The sequence below is a fragment of the Mus musculus genome, chromosome 11, assembly GCF_000001635.26.
Source record: "Mus musculus strain C57BL/6J chromosome 11, GRCm38.p6 C57BL/6J".
Taxonomy (NCBI): Eukaryota; Metazoa; Chordata; class Mammalia; order Rodentia; family Muridae; genus Mus; species Mus musculus.
The window spans coordinates 24,071,670-24,084,156 of record NC_000077.6 but is presented as its reverse complement, the minus strand read 5'-3'; the positions used below and the strand labels follow the sequence as shown (position 1 = coordinate 24,084,156).

General features: G+C 49.5%; 1 protein-coding gene and 1 non-coding gene across 17 annotated transcripts in view; one reads left to right on the top strand and one right to left on the bottom strand.

Moving 5' to 3' along the window:
* Positions 1–7,593, bottom strand: part of Bcl11a (B cell CLL/lymphoma 11A (zinc finger protein)) — a 96,995-nt gene extending 89,402 nt beyond the window's left edge. For 3 of the 16 annotated variants that reach the window (NM_016707.3, NM_001159289.1, NM_001242934.1), the window contains exon 1: positions 5,712–6,101. In NM_016707.3, coding sequence (NP_057916.1) covers positions 5,712–5,766 — 55 coding nt within the window. In that variant the 5' untranslated portion in view covers positions 5,767–6,101. Of the gene's footprint in view, positions 1–3,417; positions 5,634–5,711 lie in introns of those variants that run through there. The other 13 variants (XM_006514504.4, XM_030245542.1, XM_006514505.3 and 10 more) reach the window with 13 other exon arrangements.
* Positions 7,594–7,662: 69 nt separating this feature from the next.
* A830031A19Rik overlaps positions 7,663–12,487 on the top strand; it is a 43,220-nt gene continuing 38,395 nt past the window's right edge. Inside the window, exon 1 of the transcript XR_003949867.1 lies at positions 7,663–8,412. This is a non-coding gene — a transcript (RIKEN cDNA A830031A19 gene). The remainder of the gene's footprint in view (positions 8,413–12,487) is intronic.

Here is a 12,487-nt window from a genome sequence, read left to right as displayed (position 1 = left end):
AACTAAAAAAAAAAAAAAAAAAAAAAATCACAAAATACAAAACATGTCCAGGATGCTGCCAGCTAATGAAAGTGAAGCAGAAAATGTACAAGTCTTAAACAGTTAATCAGTCTGACCTTCTTTAGCAAGCTGCCAATTTCACATTTAATGAACTTAAAGCCACAGAGAATCAAAAAATAGATTTTAATTTGAGTGTAGAATATTGGAACAGATTTTGATAAAGTGCGAAAATCCAGTGAACTCAGGTTAAATTTATTTCAACCCTACCCAGGCTGGATACTGAGGGGGAAGATCTGGAGTAACTCCCAGATGTGTTGGGTGAAATAATATTGAAAGAGTCCTGCCTAAGCTGCACCTGGGCTCAAGTAGGACATGTCATAATTTCTAGCCTTTGGTACGCCTCCTAATTTAACATAGGTCACTGTAGGAATATGAAGGTTAGGTTATCTCCCTACTAACGGAGGCAACTAAGTAAGCACTTATGTCCCTTTGCCCAGCATCCTGATCAAAAGGCACATACGGAATGCACAAGCGTGCTTTCCAGATAAAGGAGGCGAACGGAGGGACTTGCTTCTGCTTTGTGTCTCTATGTCATTTTTCTCTGCATTTGCTTTCATTTTGAGCAAGTGAGGAGTGGGAAGTCTTGATCCATGATATCTGCTATTTGAACTACGAATTTTAAGTGAACATTGGCAAATGTGGCCTTTTCTGCTGCTGCTATTTAGCTACAAGTTCTGAGGTTGAGAGACTGAAAGGCTCAGGGGGTAAAAAAAAAAAATCTAGGAAAGGTAAAACATTTTTGCAAATCCTCTCATGAGGACTCATGCTGGGTGTTGTGGTTGTGGTTGTTGTTGTTCCCAGGGCCTGCTTGATTTCAGAATGTAGAAACAGTATTTAGAAGCAAAGAGATATCAAATAGTTAAAGGTAATTCGGTACAAAGCAGACTTGGTTGAGCCTTCTGAACTGAGTTACAATCAAGACTAGGAAATGAAGTGGTAATTCACAGGTTGCTGGTTACACCTCCACATTTCACCTAATTAATTTTATAGGAGGCAAAGTTCTTGAAAATAACAAGATGATCAAATGTACAGATATAAAACCTGTAACCTCAACATTTTCTATGCTCTTAACGTAAATTATTGCTAATTACCAAGAATTCTATCCTAATGTATGAAATGCATTTAACATCCATCTCCCTGAAAAACATTTGCCTAGTAATGTGCAGAGAAATATCAAACCGTGTTTTTATTGTTGCTGCTGCATTATTTAAAAAAAAAAAACCAAATGGGGCACAAAGAAAATATGAAAATACAATTCTCTTACAGCAAGCAGCCCAGTGATTTGCATTGACATCTCTCAGTGGTGATCAGCATTTCCTTTCTGGCCATCAGATAATTTCTCTGTATTTTAATGCAAATTCCCCATCCCCTAAAAACATTCCTAACCCCAGCCATTTTTACCCCCTCCCTTCAATTCAACTCCATCCGAATTCTCCCCTACAATACCACCCTTTCTAAGCTTGGGCCTAACTCGGTACAAAGCGGGGAGTCATCGATTGAAGTGGAAGGGAGTGGACAAATCATCACAATGATTAGCCGCGAATTCTCTCTACAAGGAGAGGAAGACAAAATAAAATGCTTCTGTTTTCAACAAGAGAGACTGGACGGCCTCAATTGTCCCAGCGACAGCAGACCAATATATTTATATATTCATGTTTATTTCTCTCTCTTCTCCCACTCCCCCCCCCACAACCCTGCCGTCCTCCCCCTTCCTCGTTACAAACATAAAAAGAGGAGGCAAAATCCTTATAAGAAATGTTGAGAAGAGGCAGGGAAACCAGGGCTGCTGGGGGGAGGGGGAGGAGAGAAGGGAGCCGTGTCTCTCCCAAGTTTGTTTTCCAAGTGGATTTTTCTGCACGCGTTAAACGTTAAAGCAAAAGGAGACTGAAAATCGGAGAGGCAAAGCAAAGAAACAAAAGCAAAGCCAAGGACTGCAGGCCCCGGGCCGGGGCCCTGCGGGAGTAGGCCGCGCAAAAAGTGAAGTTGGGCGCCCGGGCTCCGAGGCACAAAGCAAGCAGCCACCTTCCAGGCTGCAGGCTCTGGCCGCGCGCTCTGCGAACACGTGCAGCAGCGGCCTACGGGTCCACAGTCCCAGCTTGGAGGCGGCCAGTGGCCCGGGGACTGAGCTGCTGCTGCCTCCACGCCCCTGCAGCCGGGCAGCCGCCGAGCGCAGGATCCCTGAACTGGCCGGTTGTTGGGAAAAGGAAGTAAGGTTTGGAAAACTGAGCTGGATAACCTGATCAAGTCTTGGCTTCCTCGCACACACCCTGAGCGCGGGTCCTGAAATTCATTCTGTGTACACAGACTAACACTTTTACTTTGGAAGATCTGTGCAAATGTGTTTCGCCCGCAATTCCGGGCACCGTGTGCGCGCCAGGCGGCGACCGCGGTTATTCATTATTAATGACGCTGCTAGCCCGCATCATTATGATGATAACTATTACTATTGTTGTGATTTCGGGCTTCCAGGCGAGAGCTGCAGGAGGCGGGGAGGGGGAGCGTTGGGTTGCCAAGCCGTCCGGTATGCCTGCGGTGGCCGCAGAGACTTGCGCTCTGCACGGGGAAGGGGGTGGAAAAAGTGAACCTAGAAGCCAAGGGCAAACTTGCAACATCCCTGTGTTCGGCCATGCCCCTAAGCTCGAGAGAGCACTCTCCATCCCTCGCCACCAAAAATGCCCTCCCTGAAAGGACCCTGGAGTACACCCGGCTCCCCGCCGGGAGCTCCCGAGTCCTCATGCACGTGGGGGTGTCGGCTGCGCGCCCCAGCGCTTCTCCATGGCCCTAGCCAAGCCTTTTTTTTTAAGTCAAAATGAAGAACAAAGACCTAAGGGGTAATGGGGGGTGGAGAAAGGGAATTCAGACTAACCGTTCGTTGCCCCCCACCCCCACTCTCCCAACGCTCGTCCCTCCCCCGCCGAGAAACGCCGGGCAGGGGGTGGGGGAGGCTCTGGTACAGGTTCAAGTTCGTGGAGCTTTTCTTGATCTTGTTCTGCCTCCTAGCGACCAAATGGCTCATTCAGTCCACGTAGCTGAGGACAGGGCTGGGGGGGGGGGGAGATGTGGGGGCGCCCTATGGACTGGCAGGCTCCTGCCCTCTAAGCACCCAGAAAATGAAAGTGATCCCTGCACATACCCTCCACCTAGTCTCCTAGTCCAGTGTCCTCCCCGGGACAGCAGCGAGACTAACCCTCCCAGCCTGGAGAGTCCCAGAAGAGACCCAAGTGGAAGGAGAGTACAGAGCAGCTCCAACTGCGCCTCCCAAACTGTCCCTCGCGCCCCCCATTGCATCCTTCCTTAAGTCCCAGTGTCCCGGCTTTCCCGAGTCCTGCGAACACTGCCCTTCCTTCCCGCCGGTACCTGGCCGGGCTGTAACTTCACACCGTCGCGCGCCGCGTCTGCTCTGTATCCGGCGCGGCCGGTGGGAGTGGGGGCGGGGGAGAGCGGCGAGGGAGAGATGCGCGGGGGTGGGGAGAGGGAGGGCCCCGCAACGTGCCAGGGCGGGGGAGCTCCCGAAGTGTGTGACAAGTTCCAGGGCCCAGAGGGGGGGAAAAATTCAATTCCCAATGAGCACCCCTCCCTCGACAAATGCAGAAAAGACATAGGGGGTCCTTCCAGCTTTCGTCGAAAATTAAGAGTCATGAGTGAGAAAGGACTTGAAGGGGGACTGGGAGGGGGGTATCTCCATGCCTTTCCTTACTGGACTCAAACTTATAAGTGCCCACCACCCGCCTCTCCCAGCACACCTCAGGTGGAGATAATGGTCACAGCCACTAACACTTTACATAAACTCACAGAAATCCCTGACCAAGACAGGCCCAAGGTAGAGGGCAAGAACCTAAAGGTGGGGCTCTCCGAATCCGGGAACCCTGCACCCCAAAAATGCATACTCAACACACTTCTCCTGCCCCGCCCCTCCTCAACCTAGCCAAGAAACTGCTTTGGTCCAAGAGGCTACTGGCCAGATAGGGGGTTGGGGGGGAAGCACGTGGTAATCTCTCAGTAGCCTAGAGTTAAGGACAAGAGGACTCTAAAAGAGTACCCCTGTGTAGTGGAGGGGACAAGCAGAACTCGCCTTTACAGCTGCTTTACAAAATAAAAATGTTTTGCAAAACCGAGTTTGATCCAGCAGCTTTCGCTGTCTGAGAGCTCGAAGGGAGGTTTCGGTATTGTGCTAGGGGCGGACCAGAGCGCAGGCCCGGCTGGCGGAGTCGCAGCATGGCCTGCTGCTGTGCCTGGCGGGTGGGCGGCGAGCGCTGGGTGGGCGATCCCGACTCCAGACTGGGACACGGCGAGGTCGGGCGAGGCCCAGCCGCTGCGGCCGCCTGCTCCGGGGCTGCCTCGGCGCGCTCCGTCCTCTGTCTGTTTGTTGGCAGGAGGCTCCCGCACACGCGGTGCTTGTAAACATTCAGACACGAGATTTTTCCCAATCAAAATCCACTTCCACTTTTTTTGAAAATCTTCCAAAAAATAGTAAGAGGAGGGAGTTCCTCGCTCCCTCTCCATGCCGCCGGCGCTCTAAGTTTGCAACTTGGTGGGGTTTGGGGGTAAGGGGTGTCAGGGATTTTTTTCTTTTCTTTTCTTTTCTTTTTTCCTCTCTTTTCTCTATTAAAGACTGTGGAATTTCTGCAGGGGTGAGGGTGCGAACTAATCTGAGGAAAGAGGTGGAAAATACGGCTGGCAGAATGTTTGGCTTCTTTGGGGGAGCAAGAAATTGTACATTCTCTTGCGTTACTTTAATTTTTTTATTATTATTATTTATTTTGCGCATCTTCTCCTGGCTCACCCAGGAGGGGCGGGCAGCAGCAACCCGCAGGCGGAGACTCCTGTGCCCTCCCTCCCTCTACCGCGTGCCCCTGGCCGCCTCCTCTCTCGGCCCTTGCTCTTGCCCTTCGGCAGCGGTGGCGGCGCAGGAGGGCAAGCGCGAGGAGCCCGCACAAAAGGCGGCGGGACAAACACCCACCTCCGGCCGGAACAAAAGACGGCAGCGCCGGGCGCGACTCCGATCCTTCCCGGTCACCCGGCCTTCCCAGCCGCTGCAGCCCCTCTCCCGACTCAGCTGACTGGGAAGCGCCGGGGGCCCTCTTCTACAGTCCCACTTTCGTACTATTGTGGGGGTGACTACTTTCCTCCCACTGCACACTTGACCGTGCACACGTTGGCGTCCTGAGGCCGGTCTCACCTCTTTTCTCCCCAGGAATTGTTTTTTAGACTTGACTCCCTCCCTCCCCTCCCTCCATTTTCCTATAGTGAAGTGGAAACAGCCCCCTTTCCTTCAAGCTCCCACCCCCAGGTTTTCATGTGAGTGTCCGCATCCTTGGCATTGTTCATTATTTTTGCAAAAGTAGGGTAGAAATCATTGCATTCCTTTTTGAAAGAAGAAATAAAGCGCCGGAAAGAAGGAAAGAGGAGGAGTCGATATTTTATAAAAATTAAAAGGTGCGTGCCGTCTCAAAAGTGCACACGGTTCATGTTTGAGAGGGGATGGGGGCTTTTTCCCTTTTTAATCTCTTTTTACTTCGACTACCGAAGGTTTTTCACCTGAAAATTTTTTAATGCATGCACACACCCCTCTCTTAACCTCACTCTTGCTTAGCGTCCCGCGCGCCCTCGTGATTATTAATAATTATTATTACTATTATTGGGTTACTTACGCGAGAATTCCCGTTTGCTTAAGTGCTGGGGTTTGCCTTGCTTGCGGCGAGACATGGTGGGCTGCGGGGCGGGCGGCGGCGGCGGCGGCGGCGTGCGGACGACGGCTCGGTTCACATCGGGAGAGCCGGGTTAGAAAGAAGGAGACTCCAGAGAAAATATCTTCATCAGTGCCTTTTGACATCCAAAATAAATTAGAAATAATACAAAGATGGCGCAGGGAAGATGAATTGTGGGAGAGCCGTCATGGCTTTTTTTTTTTTAAGGAAAAAAAAGAGAGAGAGGAAGAGAGAAGAGGGATAGAGGGAGAGAGAGAGATGAAAAAAATGGCAAAAGCCCCCCTGAGCTGCAAGTTCAAGTGCGGACGTGACGTCCCTGCGAACTTGAACGTCAGGAGTCTGGATGGACAGAGACACACAAAACATGGGCAGGGCGAGCAGGAGAGAAGGGGAGGAGGGAAGGGGAAGCTCACACCAATGGACACACATCAGGGGCTGGACATGAAAAAGAGACCAGGACAAGCCAATGGCCAGTGCGGGGCGGGGGAGGTGCGGGGCGGGGGGCTCCGCAGGCGCCAGACGCGGCCCCTGGGGGGAGGGGCGGGCAGAGGGGAGGGGGCTCTGGGGCGGCTAGCTCACCAGTGGCCGCAGCGAGCGCCGCGGCTGTGGCGTGGCCCGGAGAGAAGAAAGGGGCGGCGGGGTGGGAGGGAGGAGGGAGGGGAGCAAGACTTGCGCCCCGCTCCACTCCCCCCCGGCACACACACACACTCACCGACCCTAAAATGAAAAATTATTGAAGTGGGGGCTGGGGGCAGAGTGCTCCCGGACGCTTCAGCCCAGTCAAGAGAGGAGCGGGCGGAAGAAAACCAGGTAGAGTAGGTCCCGGACACCCTCCTCTGTGCGCACACCCACTTCCCCTCCCCGCCAGGGGACGCCGAGGGCCGGAGTGCTAGCCCGTAGCTCGTGGCAGCGCTCGGGAAACTTTGCCCAGTGAAAGCTAGGAAAGAAAAAAATCACCCGAAGTTGAGAGCTGAGCCTCCAAGTTGAGAGCTCTGCAGCGGGCTAGGGGAGGCGTGCGGGAGCGCGCTGGCGAGAGAAATCCAGCCCAAGTTTGGAGGGTCGCGTGTCCGGAAGGCTAGTGTCAGGGCCCGGGGAAACCGACGCCGCCTGGAGAGAGGTGGTTGGGGCGAGGCTGACGGCGCAGGCCTGGGCTCCAGAGCCGGGAGCGCGCCCCCAAGGCCAAGTCAGGGACCCGGGATCTGAGCGACCCTACAAACAGTCGGGAGCTGAATGCCACAGAAGCCCTGAATCCCCAGCTCCCGAGGCTTGCAGAAACAGAAAGATTGGAATACATAGACCGAGAAGCCAGATTCCGGGTGTGTTTCAGTCCCCAGAGGGGAGCACTCGGGGCCGGGGCTCGAGGCGCCCAAGCGTCCACCTCTGAGCAGTCAGCGGCCCGAGGACAAAGCACGGGTAGCCCCAAGAGCCGGGGTCTCTGGGAACCTGCTTGCCGCGCTGCGGGAGGTCCTGGAGCCTGATTCCGGGGAGGGACACACCCCCTCCCACTCCGGGGCAACTGCGAAAGCACTGAGAGAAGGAAAGAAAAATGTTTCTTAGGGACAGAACACAATTGTTCTAAGCTGTTACTCGGGGAAAGAGAAAATGGGGAAAGGAAAGAAACCTGGCTAGCAGGAGCTACGGTGAGACTACGATGGTGAGACCCTCGGGTCACCGCAGCGCTGCCCAGGCGACAGCAACCACCGCACACACCCGAGACCCCGGATCCCCTGGGTCCACTCTGCAGACCTTCCCTGGAAATTAGGGAAAGACCTGTTGGAAATAAACCCCTGTCTCTTTAATGCACACGCGCGCGCGCGCGCTGCCGCTGTCAAAAAGCGGGCTTCGCTCTGGCGTGGGATACTTTCAGTTTTACGTAAAATATACAGCAACAGCACCCCCTGCGATTGGAAAGTTTATTCAGAAACGTGCTGCAAAGTCCCCCAGCGTCTCCCGCCTCCCAGCCTCCCAGCCAGCCTGCACCACCCTGCAGCCGCCGCCGCCGCCGCCGCAGCAGCAGCAGCAGCAGCAGCAGTAGCAGCAGCAGCAGCAGCAGCATCCAGGGAGACAGCGCTACGGGTCCAAATCTAGCAGCGCCCAGCGGGGGCGGGGGATGGACAGAGTCCCTGGGAGGCGCCGAGGGCTCTGGGTGGAGACCCGAGCTGCAGGTGGACGTCTGTGAGTCTCTGCAGAGCCAGGAGCCTTTCTCCCCTCTCCTCTAGAGCCTGCACCCAGCGTCCCTGCACCCCTCCTCTGAGAGGTGTCGCTTCCGTAAATTCACCCACACGCCGGGGGATTGTATTGTTTTAAGGCAGGGCCCCGGGCTTACACACGCTCGCCCACCTCCCAGCCTCACAGGCTTGTGGCTGTTTATTCCTGTGTCTTAGGAAAGTTTCAAACCTTTTAGAAAATGGCTTGCCTGACTCGGCGAAGCTTCGGGCCCCTCTGAGGAAGAAACAGATTTTGATGCCCAACGTTAGGAGAGCTGTGGGCTAAACTGTTTTGGGGGATGCTGTTTCCCTCTAGCTGGTTTTCCTGGGGTGTGTGTGTGGGGGGGGGGGTCTTGAATTCGGTTTGAGGAGCAGGAAGACTATTGCAGTAACTGCACGACACCGTTTCCCCCTTTTCACTGAGTTCTTCAGAGCAGGTCAGCATCTCTTCCTCTGTTTTTTTTTTTTTTTTTTTTTTTCCTTGTTAAATCAGCCTTAGAATCACCAAATGAATGTCGCCACGGGAGGTGGGAGGGGAGGGGCCACAGGGGTGGACCTCTGCAGGGTGAGAGGAGAGTAGAAGAAAGTACAACACAGAGGCCTCGGGAAAATAAATAAATAAATGCCTCTTCAGGTAACAATAGTGAGCCAGACTTCTTCAAGACGAAGGTGGGCAGATTTGAATCTTGCTCTCATCCATAAAAGTCTGTACAGAAAGGAGACAGATACATGGACAAATTATGCTGTAGAAATACATACTGTATATGTGTGATTTATATATAATGGTATGTATAAAGCTTTTCAGGGTTGGCTGTAGTGTAAAAAGTAATGACTTTATTACCTCTGAAAGGTTCTGCGGTTCACATTTAAGAGTCTTCTGAATTACAATTCATTACACAATCGCGTGCTCTCTGAAACCTGCACCCTATCAGGGCCGCTATCTGTGGTTATTTCCAATAAATAACTGGCAGCATTTTATTGATTTTCTTTTTTTAAAAAAATCATAGGAAATTAAGCACTTAGTAACAAGTAAGTCCGTCGTGTTACTGCACTTGTTTCAGATTCCAGGGAGTTCCTTTGAAAGCCACATCTTAAAACATACACACATACAAAAAAAAAAAAAAAACAGTTACAGCTGCTTGCCCTGGGAGCCAGTGCAAAGGTAAGCGGCACTGTTTCCATGATTAACATATAGTTAATTTCTCCATCATGAAATGCCCAGGGTGAAATGGGACCTGCCCTCTGCTCCTGCCCCTCCCCCAACCAGATTTCACCCAGCCCAGAAAAATAGGGTTGTGCGTCGGCATTTGGTCTGTTTTTGCCCGCCCCCTCCGGGTTCCTAGTGCTCCAGGGTACCGGAGACGCCCCTCCCTTCTACTGATGGATATTCACCCGAGCGCCTGAAGGTGGGGGAGGGGAAGTTTATATGAGTGTTTAAAGAAGTAAAAGCGTGGTGTTCTAAGAGATTTGAAAAATATTGCATAAGTATTGATTAATGATGTAGGTGGTATTGTGGAGCTGGGTGAAAGGTCAGTTTTAACGTACACACTTGGGCACGCAATAAGTATATTTATTTACCTCTCCAGAAATGGCTTTTAAAAAGTAGTAAATTATGACAACGTTAGAATTATTTTCTAGCCGTTCAGTTAACTTCGTTTGAGGTTGTAATACCCTTGCTTGCTTTCATTGAGAGAGCTCGGTGGGCTCTTTCCCAAACCTTTAGTGACGACAGTGTGTAAACCCCAGACCAGCAGACTACCCCTCCCCTTCCCTCCTCCCCGCTTTTATCTTGCCGGCGGAGGAGACTCCCCATACTTCCTGCAGTATATATTCTGCCTCTGATCTCCGTACTTAATAGCCAAGTCCTGGTTTATGCTTTATAATGTGTTGACAAGTTTTCTAACAGACTTTCTGAAATAATGCACATATATTCACGTCGTTTAGAAACCCACCGTATTTTTAGAGCCTAGTAGATCTATACCCTAATGCGGAGAGAGGGTGTAAATCATAGAGGGTTTCATAGTCCTTTCAGTAGTTTTCGGTATGAAGTATGAGCTGCGTGGCCTCCAGACGTAACCTTTTAGAAAAAAAGACAGGGCTTTTATTTTATGGTGTAAAGTGCTTTTAGCTTCGGGGTTCTGAACGTGAATGTGGTCAACAAACAGCTCCAAGAGGGAGGCTTAATACAGCCCCAGCCGCAGTGAGAGCATCCCGTACACCGGGGACTCTACGAGCTGGAGAGTGAGGGGTTAAAAGGTCTGTCTCGGTGGAAACTACAAAATTAAAATAAAATATTCACTGTGTTTGTCTTTAGAGTGAAACGCTTTCATAGATAAAAAATAAATGAATGAATGATTAAAAGTGCAATCAGTCCCATCTCACTTTTTACTTCGTTCTCCTTCTTTCTTTTTATCATTTTCTGGTCCCTAATTGGCAGACCAGAAAATAGAGAATGGGCAATCATCTTTAGGTTTGGACCCTATACTCAACACAGAATTCACATTTGACGCTATTGAGGGCATGCTGCTAGCTGGAATGCTGTTAGACAATGCATTTGAAAGGGCAGAGACTGTGTTTGAAAAGAGAAGTGAGTTTCTGTGTCCCCTGCTGCCTGTGTGACCATGAAGCCCCGACCTAAGGAGGCCCAAGAGTAGACAGTATCTACCCCTTCATCAGAGGCTCAATTCTTCCCTGGGGGCTGGGGGTGGAAGCCACAAGTTTCCCCCATTCTGAGAGAGCTATCCGTCTGGTCTTTCTCCAGAGGCTGCCTGGGTTTCTGGGGTCTGGTAGGTTGTTTTATATACCTGGACGCACCTAAAAGAAAACCAAGGGCAGGGTCTGCCCCTAGACAAGGCTGCTGTGTGTTAAGTCAATCATGCTTGAAAAGACGGGAGCAACAATCTCAGTTAAAGTGTTCTTCTCAAGAGACAAGAAGTCCGGTTAGAATATTACTGAATGAAACTGTTAATTTAACATACTAATGTTTACATAAAAGATACACAGGTACAACTCTGACTGTCCAATGGAGGTAGTGTACTAGTGATTGCTGGTACACACAGTAAATGCTCAATAAACAGTCTTTGAGTGGATGAACTAGGACTAATACTCTTACCACACCCATGGAACCAGTTCATAACCATCCAAACTGTGTTAATTTACCTCATAATTTTACCTTGTAGAAACCAACAAGGCTTTGGTGAAGCAGTCCTATGGTGAGAGTTGATTTAAGCCTTAAAGTGATTCCTACCAAGGACAGCTCAAAGGAACATCATCTCAAATACCTCACAGCTAATCAGTTAACAATAGAAGGCAATATGTGTACACCCACCTCCAGCAACTTACACTGTAACAATCTTCCAAACTGGCCAGAATCAAGAACCCAGAATCAAATATACATTTCCCCTTTAACATTGCTTTTTAGATAGGTACCAATCTATTTTATGAAAAAAAAATACAATCAAAAGTATTTTGTACTTTGTCCCCTATTCTCTACCCTAGCCACATGAATCTTGTGCTGATACAAGAAAACTATTTTTTTCAATATGTGGTTTTCACACCCAAACTTTAAAACTACTTTTGACTATGTGTTTCCTTTTTTCTTCTGCTTTTTCTTTTTTTTTTTTTTTTTGTAAACAAAAGGAAAAGCAACACATGAGTATATGGACACACACACGTGCATGCACACACACACACACACACACACACACACACACACACACACATCTGGCCTGACATTTTGTACAGCAAGTTTCAGCCCAGTGTGATTTAAAACAATGTGAGTTAAAAACCTCTTAAAATTTGGGTTTATAATGGAAACGCTGACAGACTCTTAATTATAGCAGCCTCGCCAGACACTGCTCTAATGAAATAGTTGTGCTTTCATTACTACGAGGCACTATAGTTAAGGGTCTGTCAGTGTTTCTATTATAAACCCCAAGTTTAAGAGGTTTATAACTTGGGTTGTTTAAATGGCACTGGGTGGAATTCAAGTTATCAGTCCAGATGTGAAGTTGTTTTATAAAAGGCAAAATAACTCAGCTGTGGAAGATTTTCTCTCCTCTCTCTCTCTCTCTCTCTCTCTCTCTCTCTCTCTCTTGCAAAAATGATTTTTAGTAGTTTCAGATGGTTTTACTGCCAACTTCTAGCTATGACTTCACTGTCTGAAAGGGAATTTTATAGACAATCCTGTATTTGGAAATGAACTCTTTGCTATTCTTATAAGTTTTTATTATTTTATTGTCTTAGAGAATGTATGCATGTATGTATGTATGTATACATGTATGTGTGTGTATGTGTGTGTATGTATGTATGTATGTATGTATGTATGTGGTTTGTGTGCCTCTATCTCTATATATGTGCCTATCTATCCACACACAGAAAAAAAAATCAAGACTATATGCCAGGTATGGTACCGTATATAGGCACACAGAGGGATTGTGTTAGAACTTTCAGAAAAAAATTGCATTTACCAAATGCAGGAAATAAAGCACCTCATGGGCTCACCTATCAACT